We start from the raw sequence: 19,735 nt of genomic DNA on the forward strand, positions 1-19,735 counted from the left end.
GATGATAAATAATATTAGTACTTTTTAAAATTTTTTGATGAATTTTAAACTTACAAATGAAAATTCAAGTACCCTAAGTTTAAATCCAATGATAAAGATAACGCGGTTGTAAAATTTGGATACAAGTGTAATATACAGTTCCATGTTCCCTCCCTCCCTGTGTATTTTTAAAAATATACGATGTTTCTTTGACTTTATTAAAGAGTTTAACAATTTATATTGTGCCATTGATAATATTACTCTTGCCATTATGATTATATCAGTCCATTATTAATTGGTGAAGGAAAAGCCCTAACAATTTAGAATACTTATGAATTTAGAAAAATTTTCTGTAGGATTTACCTTTCTCGTTGTTGATTATGTCACATGTTCGATTTTTATGATAAATATCATAAGTATTCATAATTTCTAAATAATTTTAGTTTGAACGAATTAAAAGTGTGATATTTTTAACCAAAGATGACATAAAAACACCAATTGTTTATTGAACAAGCATTTAAAAAAGACCTTTCAAGCTAAAATTATGCTTTTTATGCTTTCTCAAAAAGTAAACTACAAAATAAAAATATTTTGTAGTTTACTCTAAAGAAATTTATTAAATTTGGTTAAGGAAGCAAAAAAATATTTATGCATCAAATAACACTAATACAACATTTCTAGAAACGTCTGTTATCCGCGGCCAAAGCGTTGGCCGACGCAACGGCCGACATGGTTGAGGCGGCCAAGCAATGCGCCAGCCGTCCAGCTGACCCTGACAGCCTGGACCAGCTGAAGAGGGCAGCGGACAGAGTGAGGGTGACCACCACGGAAGAGGTCGGCACCACTATCAAGGGCAAGATGATGAAAAGGTAATTTAGTTTTGGCATTTTTCCTTTAAAGTGTCTGGTCGAGCTTAGACATTCCTGATCCCCCACTTATTTTCAAAATAAATTAAAATTAGGGAGAGTTGGTTTGTTATCTTTTTGTGTACTTGGTAGCACCGTCAAGTGAGGTCACCGCAGCTAAAATTAACTAATTAACTAGTTAGATCATCAATTTCAAATTAAAATGATCATTATAAAATGACAAATTCTAACTTGATTATTTTCAGATTGGAAAACAGTGCCAAGCACGCAGCTGCCACGGCTACCCAGTGCATAGCCGCCAGTCAGGGAGCTGGTCAGCACAACACCAGTCAGAACAGCCAGGATGAACTTATGGATAGCTGCAAGGTAATATAAGTTTTGAATAGAGACTTGTATCAAGAGTTTTAATAGTTATTTCTCGCATCGTATTATAAACAGCTTTCCGCGGATATAGAAAGTACAATTATAAGATTAAAATCATTTTTTTAGCCCCGAGGTGCCGAATGCACCGGCAAAAAAAACTTGTTTTAATCTTATGATTGTACATTTTTATATTCGTAGCAAGCTGGATATAATACGATGCTAGACATAGTTTTTTCGTATGGATGAGAACCGGTTCCTATCCACCGGATTCGAATGAATACGAGAAAAATAATTTGGCCTTATTTTTTAAGTTTTCACCCCCCCTCTCAAAAATAATTAGGAGGATACGATCCTCCAAATCTTTTTTAGCATTTTGCGAAATAATAAAGTTGTCTAAGCTTAGCAATAGAAGTGAAGATTTGTATAAAAAAATTTTTAACACATTTTGTAATTCTTAGTTAAAAGTCTTCTCTTTAGATGCTTAGTACATATATTTATGTACACAATTTTTATTATATCTATTTTATTACATACTGTAATTATTTAAAAGGAATTTTAAGTTTGGCTTTGTAAAAGTTAAATTACTTATTAGAGGAAATTTTTTGTATTTAATATTTTTTTGTTTGTTTCAGTCTGTTGCAGAGCTGATCCCTAAATTGGTCGAAGGAGTCAAGTATAGTATGCAGAATCCTACCTCTGCTATGGCTCAACTCAATCTTATTAACAATGCTGAAAAGTTCTTGGAGCCTGCAAATAGGTAATATATGAAATTTGAAACATCCGTCAACAAACAAGAAAATTATAATAAACTTTATGTCTTTCGTACAAACTAGTTGCTTCGCCACATGCCTCTAAGGGATGACAGGGTGGGTAAGTAAAATAGCTTAAATCCACCACATGACATACTTAGCTTCCTTAAAAGTACAGCCAGCAATTCTCAATATCTCAAGCTTTAGACAAAAATAATCTTATTAGAAATAATCTAATTAGACAAAATTTCTAAATTAATAATTTTTCTTTATTTAGATTGACTGGTTCAACCAAGTCTGCGCTGCCAACCGTTGACAATACCTCAGCCGCTATCCAGCTGCAAAACAGCTCCAAGCAGATAGAAAATGCTGTGAGAGAGTTGCGCACCGCTATAAACAAAGCCCACACAGTTTGCGGATCCCTAGAAATGGAGGCTTCTGCTGATTTGATTAGTTCTCTTGAGGGTGAACTAGATGAGTTTAAGAGTGCTGCTCAAAGCTTCCAGTTGACCCCTATGCCCGGAGAAACAATAGAATCCACTACCATGATGTTGAACAAATCTACAAGAGTCGTGGGAAGCACAGTAGCACAGCTTATCAGCGCTGCCAGCCAGGGTAATAAAGATATTACAAACAGAGCTGCTAGAGACACTGCTAACGCCCTGCGTGACTTTACTGCTGCAGTTCGTGGAGTTGCTGCTACTTCACAAGATGCACGTGCCCAATATCGCGTGCTGGATCAGGCTCAGCTTGTAATGGCCAGAAGCGCAAGACTTGTACTCGAAGCACAGCGTGCTATGGCCAATCCAGACAGCATGGAAAACAACCAATCTCTGGCAAATGCTGGTAAGGATGTATCAATCGCACTGAATGGAACAATGGAATGTCTACCTGGTCAGCAAGAAGTTGAGGAGACTATTTCAGGCATCAATCAACTAGGCAGCAAGATCAATGCCAATGAATTTGTGGTCTCAGGACGTCCTTATGGCGAACTTCAAAACCAGCTGAGCCAAGCTGCTGATCGTCTGAATGATGCCACTTCTGATGTTATCAGGTCAGCTCCTGTTCCTGCTGAATTAGCCACCTCCAGCAGACAATTTGGACAGGTGCTGGGAGACATGATGGAGTGCTCCATGGATATGGCAGGACAAGCTTCTGTTACTGAAACCAAAACTCAAATGGTATCAACAATGATGAATGTTACATCAATGTCCAGCAGCTTTTTGTCATCAGCAAAATCTGTTGCAAAAGATCCCAGTGCTCCAAATGCCAAGAACAGCCTGTCTATGGCTGCACGTGGCGTCACTGAAGCCATTAATGAGCTAATTAATGTTTATACTTCAGCTGCTCCTGGTCAGAATGAATGTGACAGTGCTATTAGAGCGATTCAGTCATCTAAACACATGCTTGAAGCTCCAACCTCCCCAATTTCTGATGCTTCCTACTATGAGTGCCTTGATAATGTTATTGAAAAGTCCAAAGCTCTTGGTGATGGCATGACAGGTATTGCTAACCATGCCAAGAAGAGTGAACACACCCAGTTCTGCTCAGCTGTCAAGGATGTTTCTGATGCCATTGTTGGATTAATTGAGGCTGCTTCACAGTCAACCTATCTTGTTGGTATCTCAGATCCTTCATCTGTTGCTGGAAAGAGAGGTCTAGTTGATCAATCACAATTTGTACGTGCCTCACAGAATATCAAGACTGCCTGCCAGACTCTGATTAACCCAACCAGCAACCAACAACAAATTTTGGCAGCAGCCACTGTAATTGCCAAGCATACTAGCTCTCTTTGCAATGCTTGTAGACTGGCAAGCTCCAACACTAACAATCCTGTGGCCAAACGTCATTTTGTTCAGTCAGCTAAAGATGTAGCTAATGCTACTGCTGTCCTTGTCAAGGAAATTAAGAAGCTTGATGGTAATTACTCAGAAAATAACAGAGAAGCAACTGCTAGATCAACAGAACCTCTTCTAGAAGCTGTTGAAAATTTGACTGCCTTTGCAAGTTCACCTGAATTTGCCTCAGTACCAGCAAAAATATCACCCAGCGGCCGCGAGGCACAGAAACCAATTCTTGATGCAGGTAAACAGATTATCAACGGCTCAGTTGCCATGATTTACTCCGCCAAGTCACTGGCTGTCAATCCCCAGGATCCTCCTACATGGCAGTCATTGGCCAACAGCAGCAAGTCTGTTTCTGACTCAATAAAAAAGCTGTTGTCCTCAATCAGAGATAAGGCACCTGGACAGAAAGAATGCGATGATGGTATTTCTAAACTTACTGGTTTCATTAGAGAACTTGATAATGCCTCTATTGGTGCTATGAATGAAAATCTAGAGCCACGCAGAAACAAGGATGTCAAACAATTTTCCGAACAGATGAACAATTCAGCAATTCAAATTGCTGAAAAGTTATCAGATGTCCAAAATGATTCAAAGTTCGAGGCTGAGCGCCTTGGTCACTCTATTACAAGTTTTATTTCCTACTTTGAGCCTCTGGTCAGCAATGGAGTAGGCACATCAAGTAATATGTCCAGCTCTAAACAACAAGTGTTAGTTCTTGATCAGACTAAAGCAGTTGTAGAAAGTGCTCAACAGCTCCTTATTGCTGCCAAGGAATCCGGCGGCAACCCAAGATCAACTCATATCCACGGTGACATTGATGACTGCTCGGATGCTACCAAGAGCAGCATTCAAGAATTGAGGCTGACTATTGATAAACTTGGTCCCAGCATTGGTGAAGTTTCCAGTATTGTCAGCTGTCTGACTGAGGCCATTATTCAGGTGGACGACTACAGGCCCGGCTCTAGAAACGACAACGATGAAGGAATTGTGTCGTTCCAATCTCGCATGATGACCTCAACCCGTGAAATTGCCAGAACCGCGCAGGAGATTGTAATCAAATCCTCGTCCAACCCCTCAGAATTGGGCAACCTGGCCTCGCACATCTCCACCACCTACACCAGCCTGGCCGTGGACTCCAGAGGTGCCATACAGAACACAGAGAGCAATGACCTGGCCGACAGGATCAAGAGCTCTGTCCAGGACCTGGGACAGGTCACCATCGAGCTTGTCAAGGCGGCCGGATCAGTCCAGCTATCGCCAAACGACTCATTTGTCCTGCGTGATGTATCCGACAGCGCCCGTCATGTTGGTGAAAAATGCGCCAACGTTCTGGCATCATTAAATGCTCTTGCACGAGGATTCCACGTGCTTAACGAAGCCACCAACACCGTTTCTGGTATCTTGGGTGACTTGGACACAACTATTATGTTTGCAACTGCTGGTTCACTAAATGCTGAAAATGATGATGAAATATTTGCAAGTAAGTACCTACTCTTTTTAGCACTTAGAATTTATAAAATTTTTCATCTTTTTTTCTATTTTTCTTTCTTCTTCATTAATACAAAGAACTTATTGTTTCAAGCAAAAAATTCTGAAAATCGTAGTTGCTTGAAATGTTTCATTTTAATACTAAACGAAAAAAAAATTACTACTTAAAGTTTACAACGATGTAAATTATTTGTAAAAAGCGTTTTTTTTAACAATCTATTTTTTATGCTATTTAGATACCCCAGCAACTATGACTTCAATTTTTCAGGGTAAAATAAGTTTGATGTGTGCTTTTTTAGTTTTATCCCTTTAGAGTGTTCATCATATCTACCCACATTATAGTTTTAGCTAGACCTCAAAGACATAAGAAATTTTTGAGGTTGAAAAACATACCTACTAAAATTTTACTTCTCGTTTTTAAACTATAAGTTCATCTAAAAAGTTAACTGAAGAATAAAATGGATACACTTCATTTTGAAAGAAGGATTAAAACATGATTTTATTTGTTTGTTTAAAAATAAAAAATGATTTTGAGATTTTAATCTAAATACAAAAATAATTGTTTGTATGGAATTAAAGTTTATTTTGTTTTAGGAAATTAATTTAAATTATATTAATTTATGTGTTTTCAATGTTTGCTATTTTAAAACTTTTATAAAAATACATATCATAACCTTGCACTTATTTAAAACTCAATATTTTTTTCGTACTTTTGTGAATACCCTTCAAAACTTTTATTTTTTTGTTAGTGTTTTATAGATTTTCAAGGACATTTTGATTTTACAGAAACTTGACTTCGTAACTTAATATAACCTGAATTCCTGTAATTTTGTAGGTAAACCTATTTCCTAGATATGCCTATTTAACACAATGTTTAATCTATCTATTAGGCCAGACCCTATAAAATTTTATGGCTTTTCTAGGAGTTAGGATTTACTCATAAATTTAAAAGGCTTAGCTTATTGTCTCCAAATCTGAAATAACTTTATATATTTTGCTTTAGGCCATCGTGAAAACATCTTAAAAACCGCCAAGGCTCTTGTAGAGGACACCAAAACCCTGGTAGCCGGAGCTGCCAGTAATCAGGAGCAGCTGGCCGTAGCGGCTAGCAATGCTGTTACCACAATTATCAAGCTGTCAGAGGATGTAAAGGCTGGAGCTACCAGCTTAGGCTCCCAAAATCAGGAGGCTCAGGTAATAATATCTTTTTTTGGCAGCAAATTTACTCTATGATACGTTTTGTTAGTCTTTTGGCACTTCCGTTAATTGGTCATGGGGAAGTTGGAATTTTCTCCGCTCTTATTCAAGATAGACGGCTAAATTTGTGAACATTCTCCATGTCAATAAGGATCAATTATATTATTTCATTGGTCCGTTTGGCGTCATAAAAATGAGGAATTATCGATCTCTTTTTTATGGGTTTTCTTTCCCACTTCTCTTCTCATCTCCCTCATTTTTATGACGTCATATGGCTGATTTTTGAGACTCTTTGTCCAGCTACTCTTTCAGTAATATTTGTAAAATATAAATAAAAAACATCTGAAAATACCTTTAACCGTCTGTGTTTTTTCAATAAATATATTCTTGATTTATCAATACTGAACATCTGTTCTTTAAATCACTTTGTAAAAATTTCATCTGATTATTTTTGTACTTATGAATGTTGTCATAATCACCAGTAGCGAAACCATTACCACAAAATTCCGAAGTCAAATATTGCAAAAAGGTCATAAACATGTATATCAACGGAAAATTTATTAATATAAGGCTTTTAAGAAAAGTCGTCTTCTATTAGCAGATTTTTCAAAGAAATTTGCTAAGACATTGTAGATATAATACATAAGTTGTATGTTTTCTTCAATTTGCCAATACACAAATTTATCATATAATATTTAGTACAATAAATAAATAAGTTTATTTTGTTTAGGTTATGTTGATAAACTCTGTGAAAGACGTAACCTCAGCTCTGGGAGATCTGATGCAAGCGACAAAATCAGCCAGTGGAAAAAATATGCAACACCCAGCCATGCATCATCTTAAAGATTCTGCTAAGGTATTGTATTTTACACTTTTTATTGCACAAATTAGAAGCCTAAATTAGTTTTTCAAAAAATAAGTTAAGTTTTGATATAATTTTCATGAGAACAATGTTTGACACCCACCCCCTTTTACCCTCTTTCTGCCCTCAACTATATTTATTATTTCCTGTTGTGAAAGAGCAGGACTTCTGTTTTCCTACCTTTATGTGAGTCTGAAGCGAAAGACCTCGCTTACTGCATGACCGATATTGTTCTCCTTTACATTGAAGCTTCTTACAGGACCTGGAAAGGTTTTTGTTTATTTAAACCTTTAAAACTTTAACATAGGTTCATGAAAGTTTGATAATTGTAAAACCACTAATTCAAATAAAATCATTTATAGGAAGTATCATTAGATGAAGCAGAAGAGGTATTAAAATATTGGGCTTAAAAGATATATTGCTTATTTATTGTTAATTTATTAATTCCTTTTAAGGGAATAGACATGTAACTTATAATGAAAAGAGTAGTTGTACATTATTTCCTAATAGGCTTTTATTATTTCAAAGGCTAATGTTTTTATTTGCTTACTTTTTCTTTGAAGGACTGTTAATATAACATTTGGAACTTGATTGGGTAGCATACTTTCAATTATATGTGTTGCCATTTGCTTTCTATAATTCCATGTTGCTTTTTGTATTTTTAGTTAATGTAAGTTAGACTTCAGCAAAGCTTTTGATCAATAAAATAACAAGTGAAATCTAAAAAATATTATGTTTTATCTTTCTTTTATGACATATTTGTGTGAAATTTCTCATACTTTTCTTCACTTTAACAATGCAGACATTTAAAATTTTTGCTCTTGTTTTTTACTAGCCAAATATCATATTTTGAAGTTCTTAGCTTACTCATCAGTTGAAATGTTTATTTTATGCAAATTTAGATTTATAACTAGAAATATAAGGAGGTTAATAGTCTGCATTTGTTGCCCTTTAAGAAACGTTTTAAAAATATGACTCATAACATGAGAATTCAACGGTAAAATCTCTAATATTGTAATTGGTGTAGTTATTATTACAAAAGGTATCTTAAAAGTTAAGTTGCCTTTAAATAAGCGATAAAAATAATTGAAAAAAGTTGGGTATAGTTTTGTTTATCTCATACCTCAACTGTTGATTACTTTAATACCAATTTACCAATAAGACATTATATTTTATAAGATTTGTTTCAATGTCCTATTCCTATAAAACCGACTTTATGGCAAAAATTGACATTAAATTGTATTTAGATCATGGTGACAAATGTAACTAGCCTGCTGAAGACCGTCAAAGCTGTTGAGGACGAGCACACGCGCGGAACTCGCGCGCTCGAGTCCACCATCGAGGCCATTGCCCAGGAAATCCGCGCCTTCAACAGCGCCGAGAGGCCAAAGGGCAACCTCGGGCCAGAAGATTTGTTGCGGTCAACCCGGCCGATTACGCTGGCCACTGCAAAAGCAGTGGCGGCTGGTAATTCTTGCAAGCAGGATGATGTTATTGTAGCCGCCAATATGGGCCGCAAGGCTATCTCAGATATGCTGATAACATGCAAGGTACGTTTTTATAATGTTTACGGAGCGCTAATTGAATGAGGTTTAGCGGATTTTATTATGTCACCAAAGGATTAAATGGCTTAAAAAGAAACCCTTAAAATTATTTTATATAAAAATCACGAAACCTTACTTTTAAATTTAGAAAATAAATCATTCTAAGATTTTCGTTTTTACATAACTTTTTAAAATTTTAACCTTTAGTTAAAAAAACATTTTCTTTGGAAAATAAAAAAGCAACGCATTTTTTCCGTCAATACATTAAATGAACTTTAAAAGTCTTATCTGAACAAAAATCTAACAAAGAAAAAAATGTTATTTGAGTGTTTTGAAAACAGTGCATTTTAGAGAAAATAAACATTGATTCAAAAAGATTTACAAGTTTAAAACAATCTTTTCCCGTAGTATTGATATTGAATAGAAAAAGTTTGATTTCTATAAAGTAAATTAATATGTTATTGCTTATTAAATTCATGTCTTTGATATGTTATTTTAAAAAAATTCTCTAATTTAAAAAGTTTAAAACCATATATTCGTCAATAATGGTTACTTCTATACATAATCTATTAGTGGCCTAGAATTCTATATGATCAACTGCATACATAATTTGGAATATTTTAATCATGTTTTGATTCTTTTTTGACAACAGATTATGATTCAAACTCTATACAGGGAGAAAGACAATTATTCTTTATTTTAAAAAAAACAGCGATGACAAAGATAACAGCATATAAACTGTACTTTAATTGTTCTGTAAATCTTTAAAGTATTCAAAATTAAGATTTTAATGGTTTAGAGAAGATTTTCATAAAAATGATTTAGTGGTTTTCATATTCTATTTTTAGGTAGGTCAACTCTGAAAGAAAAAATAATACAGCTCATTTTTAAAAAAAAATTTAAAACACTTCTTAAGAAATAATCTCACTGTGTCTTAATTTTTGACGAACCTGTTACTACTTTAATTTATCATAAAATGTGAATCTTTCCCAACTGATGTTTTTGTAGCCTTGCCCTTATAAATAAAAATCTTCGTTTCATTTTTATATCGCCCACATCTTTCAAAAAACATTTCTGTCTTACCGTATTTTTTTATCATGCGCCTGGCAAGTAGCAGTTAATACTCTTTTTTTCGCTAAAGAAATTATCATTTATATTTTCTTGCTTAAAAAATGCTAAATAAGCAGAAAAATGAATATTAGCGCATAATTGACGTTTTTGGGACAAACTGTAAAATTTTAATTTAGATTGGTGAATTTTCCTTCTTTTTGCTAGCGTAAAAACTTTACAGAAATTTTATGTCCATCCGTTCGTTCGTCTTGCTAAAGAGAATCCCTAACAAAAAAGAGAGTAACTTATTGTTATTTATTAATTTTCATCATGATTTTCTTTTTACCAACTTGTGGATATACTTGTCCTTTTTCACAAATCATAAGAGAAAAAATTCATCTTTTGAAACTCAATGATCTATAATACAATTTTACTTTTTTTACAAAGAAATTTCATACATACACATTACACACAACACACACACACACATACATACACACAACACACGAACAAGTTACATTTTTGTGCATGTAGGGATAAAGATCCAATATTTGTTTTTATTTCGTTTGTTGGTATGTGTGATTACTTTGATCTATATATAAACAACTATTTGATTTTCTTTAAAACTCATGGGTCAAACGATACAATGTTGGACCAGTATGTGAGCTAAGACATTTCCCTTCTAATTATCAATTTCGAATGTAATAGTCCTTGCAAGGGAATACAACCTATGTATTTTCTCTGATGCTAATTCACTTTAAAAAATTCTAAACAATTTTACTCTTTCATTTATCCTAGATTTTTTTTTGCAATAGGAAAAAAAGTAATTTTCTTTCTTATTGTCATATGTTCGTTCACACGTCAACGATTTTTGTCACTTTTCTTGAAGTACTTTTCAGCTCTTTTATAAATATGACATTCCAGAATCTAAAACTTTTTCAAATATATGATACTCTTGACACTAATTCAACAAATTATTTTTAATTTAGGCCGCCGCTTACAACACAGAATCCGAGGACCTGCGGGACCAATCCATCCAGCTCGGCGAGGAAGCCGCTGTACAGTACCGCGAACTGCTGCAGCTTGTAGCGCACATACTCAACAAGCCAACCGCGGAGGCCAAGTCAAACCTGCCCAACATATCTCGCAAGATCGCCATGTGCGTCACAAAGCTGGCTCAGACTGCTGAGTTGTTAAAGGTAAAAATTGAAGAAAAAACAGAGGGGGGAAGACTGTAAATCACACAGCAGTGCCTAAATTTTTATAACCACGTTATCCTATTCATTGTCTCAAAACTTTGGGTGTTTAATCAAATAGTTATGTTTTCAAACTTTTCCATTAGAATAGAAGGGATAATTTTGTTCATTATTTTATCGTCCATTGTCTTATCCATCAAGATATCTACTTTTCTGTATGCTTTAAACAAAAAAATAATTCACTACTTAATTATAGGGTGCTGACTGGGTTGACCCTGATGACCCGATGCTGATAGCTGAGAATGAGCTGCTAGGAGCCGCCGAGTCAATTGAAAAAGCCGCCACCAAACTGGCAAATCTTATACCAAGAAAGAAAGTCAAGGGAAAGGTAAGATTTTTAAATTTTATAATGGTTATTTATCGCATCGTATTAAAGTCAGCTTTCCGCAGATATTTAAATGTAAAATTATACATACGTTTAAAACCAGTTTTGTTAGTCCCAAGGGGCCGAAGTCCTGGGCTAACAAAACTGGTAATGTGTGATTTTTTGTCTGTAAAACAATGCTTTATATGATTTTTCGGTATGGCTGAGAACCGGTTCTAATCGAGTGAATATTAATCTGTTTCGAATCCATACTGGAAATATTTTAATAATATTTTAATAACACAGTTGTAAAATATGTTTAACAGTTCGAATGAATTAAAACTTAGCAATTTTTATTTCATTTTTGACCTGAGCTTATGTTTTAAACCTGAAGAATGTTTAAATGTGATGAAAATATTACTTGTATTAAAACTGTCATCTCTGTATTAAAATCAACCTTAACATATTTAAAGAGAGTCTCTTATGTTCGATTCTTTTTTATGTAAAAAGTATCACTTAAAATTGGTGTATAATGTGTTTGATGGTTATAAAATTAATCAAAAATAGACGATCAATTCAGAGCCTTTAACTTTATCTGACCTAAATATAAGACAAACATGAATTCAGTTAAATCATAGCTTTAATATTTATACTAATCATATCTTTTTACTTTGAAAACTTATTTTAAAAAACCTTCTAACTGAGTCTCCTTTTAAATATTAACATGCCTGAAGAAAACAAACTGCCGTGATTATAATTGTGATGCTAGGTATGCTGCTTAAAATCCCCAGAATGCATCCATAGTGCAGAATACACAAATAGCTGAAGTACAGTTCATAACTATTAACAAGGAGGTATTGTGGCAAATAGTTGCGCAGCTTAAGTATAATTCATAAAAAAAAATAACTTAGATGTCTTTAGCTTTATATAAATAAATACATATTGATACCATAGATTTACAATTTACATCTACAATTAACAAAATGCCAATGTAGAATCGTATGCTTAGTTAAAAACATCATAAAAGTGAATATGAGAAATTTTAATAATAGGAAAAAACGATCAGACTGACATACAAATAAACAATCCTGCATTTAGAAAGAAGTTTTGCCACAAAACAGGTGTCAACTACAAAAATCCTCGAACCGTAAAAATATTTACATGAACATAAATTGAATTATGCCCTAAAATGCATTTTTTGCATATTTTGTAAAATTAGATGCAGATTTTTCTAAAAATAGAAAAATTTTTCTTGGTAAAATTATTATATTTTTAAAAAGTTAAAATATTAGTCGTTCTTATTTTTTTAGTTTTGTTTTATGAATGATTTTACTTTTGAAGTAAACAAAAATTTCCATCCCTGAAATATTATATTATACATTTTGTATGTTATTTTTTTGCGTTTGCAAACTTGTAACTGCAAAAAAAAAACTTTTATATTGATATTTTTGTAACAAAAAACATAACTATTGTTCAATCTAAGATAAAGTTTGGTAAAAAATTACTTTTTTTAGAAGCCAAATGATATTTAAAAAAAGATTAGTTTAACACATTCAGTCTTTGTCGAACAGACATACTTAAGTTACAGAGTAGCTGCTACTAAAAATAGGAACCCACATCCTTTTTTAATAAAACTGAAATTAATTATGAAATGGAAACAAAGGGGATAGAAAATATTTTCATCTCAGGGATGCACCGATAGGACAATGAATGATTAATCAATCTTCCCAGCTTTGATATGTCATGCCTCTCCATAGAAGCATTAGTGGTGGGAGAGGGGAGCTGTGAAGATTTTTTTAATTGCCATTGTTCTATTCCTCCCTGATTTCTCTTCTTTTGAATCAAACGAATGGAATGTGTAAATAGATAGGAATAGACATTCACAATTTTTATTCTTTATTTAAATTAATCATTTGATGTTGTTTGTATTTTATAACCATTCTTATATAAAAGTAACAGGATCTCTATCTGTCTGTGTGTACCGAAGAATCTTGCTCACTGCTAAACTGATATGGTTCTCCTTAACATTGAAGCTTCTCAAAGGTCCTGGTTAGGGTACGTCCACCCTCCCAAGAAAAATCAACCATGGAAAAATTAATCCGCCACAAAAAAAACACCTTTCTAAACAAGCCATTAACCAAGAAGAATAACAAGAACGAAAACTACTAAAGAAGAAAGAATGTCTATTACTCAAAGATATGTTTGATATTCTTGGTTGGCCTATAATGGCACTCAACCAGTCTTCAAACATATTACTGAGCACTATGACACTGACTACCTGGACTATAACCTGGAGGTGACGCGTTCGAATCTCTAATTATCACTAAACAATATTGTTGATACAGATATTACGGATACAGAAAAAAAAGAATGATAAAGAATGAAATTCTGCCTTGAAATTATTGAATGAAAGAATGAGTTCTAAATTTGTAAAAATTTTGGGGTATGTAGTCCCTTTCGTAGCAACGCCTCTTAAGGGTAGTTTCGTCGTATTTTCACAATAGCATTGATAGGTTATGTTATGTTAGGTTAAATTGGGTTAGGTGATTGCCCCGTATGTGTAGGCAATCGGTCCCGCAGGGTTAGAGCCCCCCGTAGGTGCTAAAAATAGGGGAAAAGCTACTGTGAAAATACGACGAATCACCTCTTAAGAGGCGTTGCCACGAACGGGACTATACCCAAATTTTGGAAAACAAAGAGAGTCCCTCAATGACGTCATAAAAATGAGGGATGAGGAGAGGAGAAAGAAAACCTCTTAAAAAGAGATGGATAATCCCTCGTATTAATAACGTAACATACTGATTTTTTGAGCGAATTTCTCCGTCTTCAAATTTTATAATGAAAACAGTATTCCTACATCCCAAAACTTTTTTTTTCGTGTTAGGCCGCAGATTATAATTGAATTCTTTTGTGGTGCTATGATTAGATTCTTTTCAAATTTCTCCAAACAAATTTTACATTATTTTATTGAAAAATTATATTTCTTTTATAGGAAGATTTATGTGATGTAGTTTTAATATGTTAGAATAGTTATTTATCACATCGTATTATAGACAGCTTTCTGAAGTTAGTAAAATGAAAAATTATATGATTAATTCCAGTTTTGAACCAGTTGTAATCCAGTGGATAATAATTGGTTTCGAAGCCATACGTGAAATTTCTTTAATATTGTTATGATTTAAACACAATTTCTAGAAATTAATTTGTACTTATAGATTTCTAAATATTTAAAGAAATATTTTTTTAATATAATTTTTTTTATTATTTTAGACCGTGAGTGATGACATGAATTTTGACGAGATGATCCTGGACGCGGCCAAGTCAATCGCCAATGCAACCTCCCACCTCATCAAGGCAGCCTCTGAGGCCCAGAAAGAGCTTGTACAACAGGGCAAGGTGTCCAAGAAGACGCACATCGGGTCCGAGGAGGGCCAGTGGTCCGAGGGACTGGTGTCCGCCGCGCGCATGGTCGCCTCCGCCACTCACTCGCTATGCGAGGCCGCCAACTCATTGGTGCAGGGCAACAGCAGCGAAGAGAAGCTGATTGCGGCGGCCAAGCAGGTGTCAGCTGCCACGGCTCAGCTGTTGCTGGCCTGCAAGGTGAAGACGGATCCCAACAGTGCCGCCCTGAAGAGGCTGGAGACTGCTAGCAATGCTGTCAGACGAGCAACTGAAAATTTGGTTAAAGCTGCACAGGTAAAAATTATTTTTATACTTGTTTTCTTAGGAATCGCTCTAAATAAGATCTGTTGATTCGTTCCCTTTTTATGTTTTATATCTCATACATATACCCTAGTAATCTCAAAACGTGTAAGTAAGCAATTAACATTTTTTTTGACTTACTTAAATGTGCCATTGTGCCATTTTTGTGGTAAATTACTGATAAGCCATAAAAATACTAATTGCTTACTTATATCAGCATTCAACAACAATTTGGTCTTACTTGTGAGTTAAAAGAGAGTGGAGTAAATAAATACTCAGTCATTTACAGTAAAAGTGGCTTATATAAGTTGAACTGAAGAAAAAAAAGGAGGAGTAATAATTAATCCCTTCCTTCCTGTAAGCAGTTTATGAAAAAAAGAGAAGATTTGGCTGATATAAGCCAAATAAGCAACAAATGTGATAGATTGCTTGTAAGTAATTTATCAAAAAATTGGATGATTTGGTTTATAAGCCAAATAAGCATTTATTGTGATTGATTGCTTGTAAGTAATTTATCAAAAAATTGGATGATTTAGTATATAAGCCAAATAAGCAATAAATGTGATTAATTGCTTATAATTAATTTATCAAAAATTGCATGATTTGGTATATAAGCCAAATAAGCATTTATTGTGATTGATTACTTATAAGTAATCTATCAAAAAATTGCATGATTTGGTATATAAGCCAAATAAGCATTTATTGTGATTGATTGCTTGTAAGTAATTTATCAAAAAATTGCATGATTTGGTATATAAGCCAAATAAGCATTCATTGTGATTGATTGCTTATAAGTAATTTATGAAAAAATTGCATGATTTGGTATATAAGCCAAATAACCATTTACTGTGATTGATTGCTTATAAGTGATTTATCAAAAAATTGCATGATTTGGTATATAAGCCAAATAGGCATATATTGTGATTGATTGCTTGTAAGTGATTTATGAAAAAAATTCATGATTTGGAATATAAGCCAAGTAAGCAATAATTCTCATTGATTGCTTATAAGTAATTTATCAAAAAATTGCATGATTTGGTATATAAGCCAAATAAGCAATCATTTTCATTGATTGCTTGTAAGTAATTTATCAAAGAATTTCATGATTTGGTTTATAAGCCAAATAACCATTTATTGTGATTGATTGCTTATAAGTAATATGTGTTATGGAGTAATTTTCATCAAAAAAAATCTTATGGTGTTTGTATTACAGGGTCATTCAAGAGAAATGATTTTTTTTAAAAACTTTTGTATTACAGGGTCATTCAAGAGAAGTGATTTAAAAAAAACTTAATTATGCATAGAAAATAAAATTATGTAAAATGCTTTATATATTTGGAAAACCTATTATGAGACATTTACATTTCAAATATCTAAACAGGATTATTTCATCAAATTATGCGCTAAAAACCATTTTTTCCAAAGGCCTTATTTTTGAGGATTTATTGATTTAAAGGTTGTTAAAAAAATAAGCACAATTTTAAAATTCAAATTATGCGGTTTGTTTTAATAGTAGAAAAATGTTATGCATATCGTTAGAATTGTCATAAGCTATAGTTTTTTAATATATAAAAACCATTCCTGTGCTAGTATAGTATAGGAGCTACGTGGTAAAATGTTCCAATTACTGAAAACTTCAACCTTTTTCTCACATTTTTCAACATAGCTCATAAACTACAAATAGCACAAAAATGGTCCTTATATTATCAAAAACTAGAGCTTATGAGGATTCTAATGGTATGAGTAATATTTTTCTACTATTAATACAAGTAGTACAATTTGAATTTTAAAAATGTGAATATTTTGGCACAACCTTGAAATCCACAAATCTTTGAAAAAAAGGTCTTTGGAATAATTGGACATAATTATTTTCTATGCATAATTAAGTTTTTTTTAAATCATTTCTCTTGAATGACGTTTTATATGCATTCAGCAGATAAATTCTATTGCATTATTATTTGAGTTTTCCATTTTGGAGATGTTTCCCTTAGGCTACTGCAATTACAAATTTACCTCTAGGTATAGTTTTAGGCTGTTTTTTTCTGGCAAATGCCCTTTCCCCCACCCCCTTTAAAAAAACCTGAGCATAGGCTTGTATTCAATCAGTCAATAGTTAAATAGAAATTGTAGAAGAAAATTCCCTTTTGTGGCAACCTCTTAAGGGGCATTTTGTTGTATTTTCACAGTAACTTTTCCTCTATTTCTGTCCCTTGTGAGGCCAATTGCCTAACCCTGTAGGGCAATAACCTAAAATGACCTATAAAAGCTACTGTGAAAATATGATGAAACACCTCTTAGGAGGCTTGCCATGAAAGGGACCCCAAAAATTCTTCTATGCTGGATGTTTCAGACATTAATGTAATTAACTAAAGTAGCCTCAGATAAAGTAGCCTCAGATAAAGTAGCCTCCGGACAAAGTAGCCTCGGACAAAGTAGCCTCCTAAGGAAAGTAAGAGTTAAAACTGTAGGTGGCTTGGTGTTGTTTTGGGTTCTAGACCTCTCCAAACACCTTAAAACATACTCTGCTCATGTGTTTGGTGTAAAGCATCCATTCACCAATCAGTCAACCAAACCAACCCTTTGATTGCACAACCTTTGTAATGAGTTGCCCCTGTTTTGGGCCCAGGCATTCCCCCTACTCTAACTATTATTGTTGCGCACCTGACATTGTAGCAGTAGGAACCATTATAACATCTTAAGTTATGACACGGGGTTCAGGCAGAGATATGATATAGCTTTCACCTCCCTGACGACGAGCGAGTGCACTACATGTACCCAAAGTTTTTAAGCTAACCATTGAGCGAGGATGGTAATGAAACTTTGGGTACCTGTGTAAATACAGTCAAATTTACACTCCCACCTTGGGTATAAATATAATTTACAGATCAATGTTCCATGGGCATGGTTGGTCTACAAATTGGAAATAGAATGTTAAGGTTTTTATTTAATCTAAATTTTTGCATATTTTTTTTTTTGGCTAATATACCAAATAATGTTATTTTTTGATAAATTACTTATAAGCAACCAATGAAAATATTTGCTTATTTGGCTTATATACCAAATCATGCAATTTTTTGATCAATTACTTATAAGCAATCAATCACAATATTTGCTTATTTGGCTTTTAAACCAAATCATGCTATTTTTTGATAAATTACTTATAAGTAATCAATGAAAATTATTGCTTATTTGGCTTATATACCAAATCATGCCATTTTTTTATTAATTACTTATAAGTAATCAATGAAAATTATAGCTTATTAGGCTTATATACCAAATCATGCTATTTTTTTATAAATTACTTATAAGCAATCAATGAAAATTTTTGCTTATTTGGCTTATATACCAAATCATGCTATTTTTTGATCAATTACTTATAAGCAATCAATCACAATATTTGCATATTTGGCTTATAAACCAAATCATGCAATTTTTTTTATAAAAATACTTATAAGTAATCAATGAAAATTATTGCTTATTTGGCTTATATACCAGATCATGTTATTTTTTCACAAATTACTTACAATCAATCAATGAAAATTTTTGCTTATTTGGCTTATATACCAAATCATGCTATTCTTTGATCAATTACTTATAAGCAATCAATCACAATATTTGCTTATTTGGCTTATAAACCAAATCATGCTATTTTTTGATCAATTACTTATAAGCAATCAATCACAATATTTGCTTATTTGGCTTATATACCAAATCATGCAATTTTTTTATTAATTACTTATAAGTAATCAATGAAAATTATAGCTTATTTGGCTTTTATACCAAATCATGCTATTTTTTTTTATAAATTACTTATAAGCAATCAATGAAAATATTTGCTTATTTGGCTTATATACCAAATCATGCTATTTTTTGATCAATTACTTATAAGCAATCAATCACAATATTTGCTTATTTGGCTTATAAACCAAATCATGCAATTTTTTTATAAATTACTTATAAGTAATCAATGAAAATTATAGCTTATTTGGCTTATATACCAAATCATGCTATTTTTTGATTAATTACTTATAAGTAATCAATGAAAATTATTGCTTATTTGGCTTATATACCAAATCATGCTATTTTTTTTATAAATTACTTATAAGCAATCAATGAAAATTTTTGCTTATTTGGCTTATATACCAGATCATGTTATTTTTTCACAAATTACTTACAATCAATCAATCACATTTATTGCTTATTTGGCTTATAAACCAAATCATGCAATTTTTTTATAAATTACTTATAAGTAATCAATGAAAATTATTGCTTATTTGGCTTATATACCAGATCATGTTATTTTTTCACAAATTACTTACAATCAATCAATCACATTTATTGCTTATTTGGCTTACCCTAGAGGCCACTAGATGAATTTGAAGTCGGAAAAAAGGGTAAATTGACCTTCCCCTAATTAGTTTTAAGAGAAAAAAGTAAGAAAAATTAGAGAGGGGGGATACGATTTTTCTAGGAACTATTTATATTTTGAGGAGTGTGGTACCCTTATAAAATAGTAATAAACCTACCT

General features: G+C 32.9%; 2 protein-coding genes across 38 annotated transcripts in view; one reads left to right on the forward strand and one right to left on the reverse strand.

The window, feature by feature from the left end:
* The window catches only part of LOC145329451 (alanine--glyoxylate aminotransferase-like), a 557,715-nt gene that overhangs the window by 499,183 nt on the left and 38,797 nt on the right, over positions 1-19,735 (reverse strand). The gene's annotated exons all lie outside the window — the stretch shown is intronic.
* rhea (Talin_middle and talin-RS domain-containing protein rhea) overlaps positions 1-19,735 on the forward strand; it is a 205,122-nt gene that overhangs the window by 163,135 nt on the left and 22,252 nt on the right. For 24 of the 37 annotated variants that reach the window (XR_013882905.1, XR_013882908.1, XM_080173562.1 and 21 more), the window contains 12 exons: positions 661-848; positions 1,091-1,211; positions 1,841-1,965; positions 2,235-5,284; positions 5,529-5,561; positions 6,296-6,486; positions 7,220-7,345; positions 7,714-7,740; positions 8,599-8,901; positions 10,935-11,144; positions 11,398-11,529; positions 14,776-15,201. Coding sequence is in view for 32 of the 37 variants with exons in the window: in XM_080173562.1 (XP_080029688.1) it covers positions 661-848; positions 1,091-1,211; positions 1,841-1,965; positions 2,235-5,284; positions 5,529-5,561; positions 6,296-6,486; positions 7,220-7,345; positions 7,714-7,740; positions 8,599-8,901; positions 10,935-11,144; positions 11,398-11,529; positions 14,776-15,201 (4,932 nt within the window). In the remaining 5 variants the exon portion in view is untranslated. The remainder of the gene's footprint in view (positions 1-660; positions 849-1,090; positions 1,212-1,840; positions 1,966-2,234; positions 5,285-5,528; positions 5,562-6,295; positions 6,487-7,219; positions 7,346-7,713; positions 7,741-8,598; positions 8,902-10,934; positions 11,145-11,397; positions 11,530-14,775; positions 15,202-19,735) is intronic. The other 13 variants (XR_013882907.1, XM_080173588.1, XM_080173586.1 and 10 more) reach the window with 3 other exon arrangements.

The sequence above is a fragment of the Acartia tonsa genome, chromosome 10 (assembly GCF_053477335.1).
Source record: "Acartia tonsa isolate MP-2025a chromosome 10, ASM5347733v1, whole genome shotgun sequence".
Taxonomy (NCBI): Eukaryota; Metazoa; Arthropoda; class Copepoda; order Calanoida; family Acartiidae; genus Acartia; species Acartia tonsa.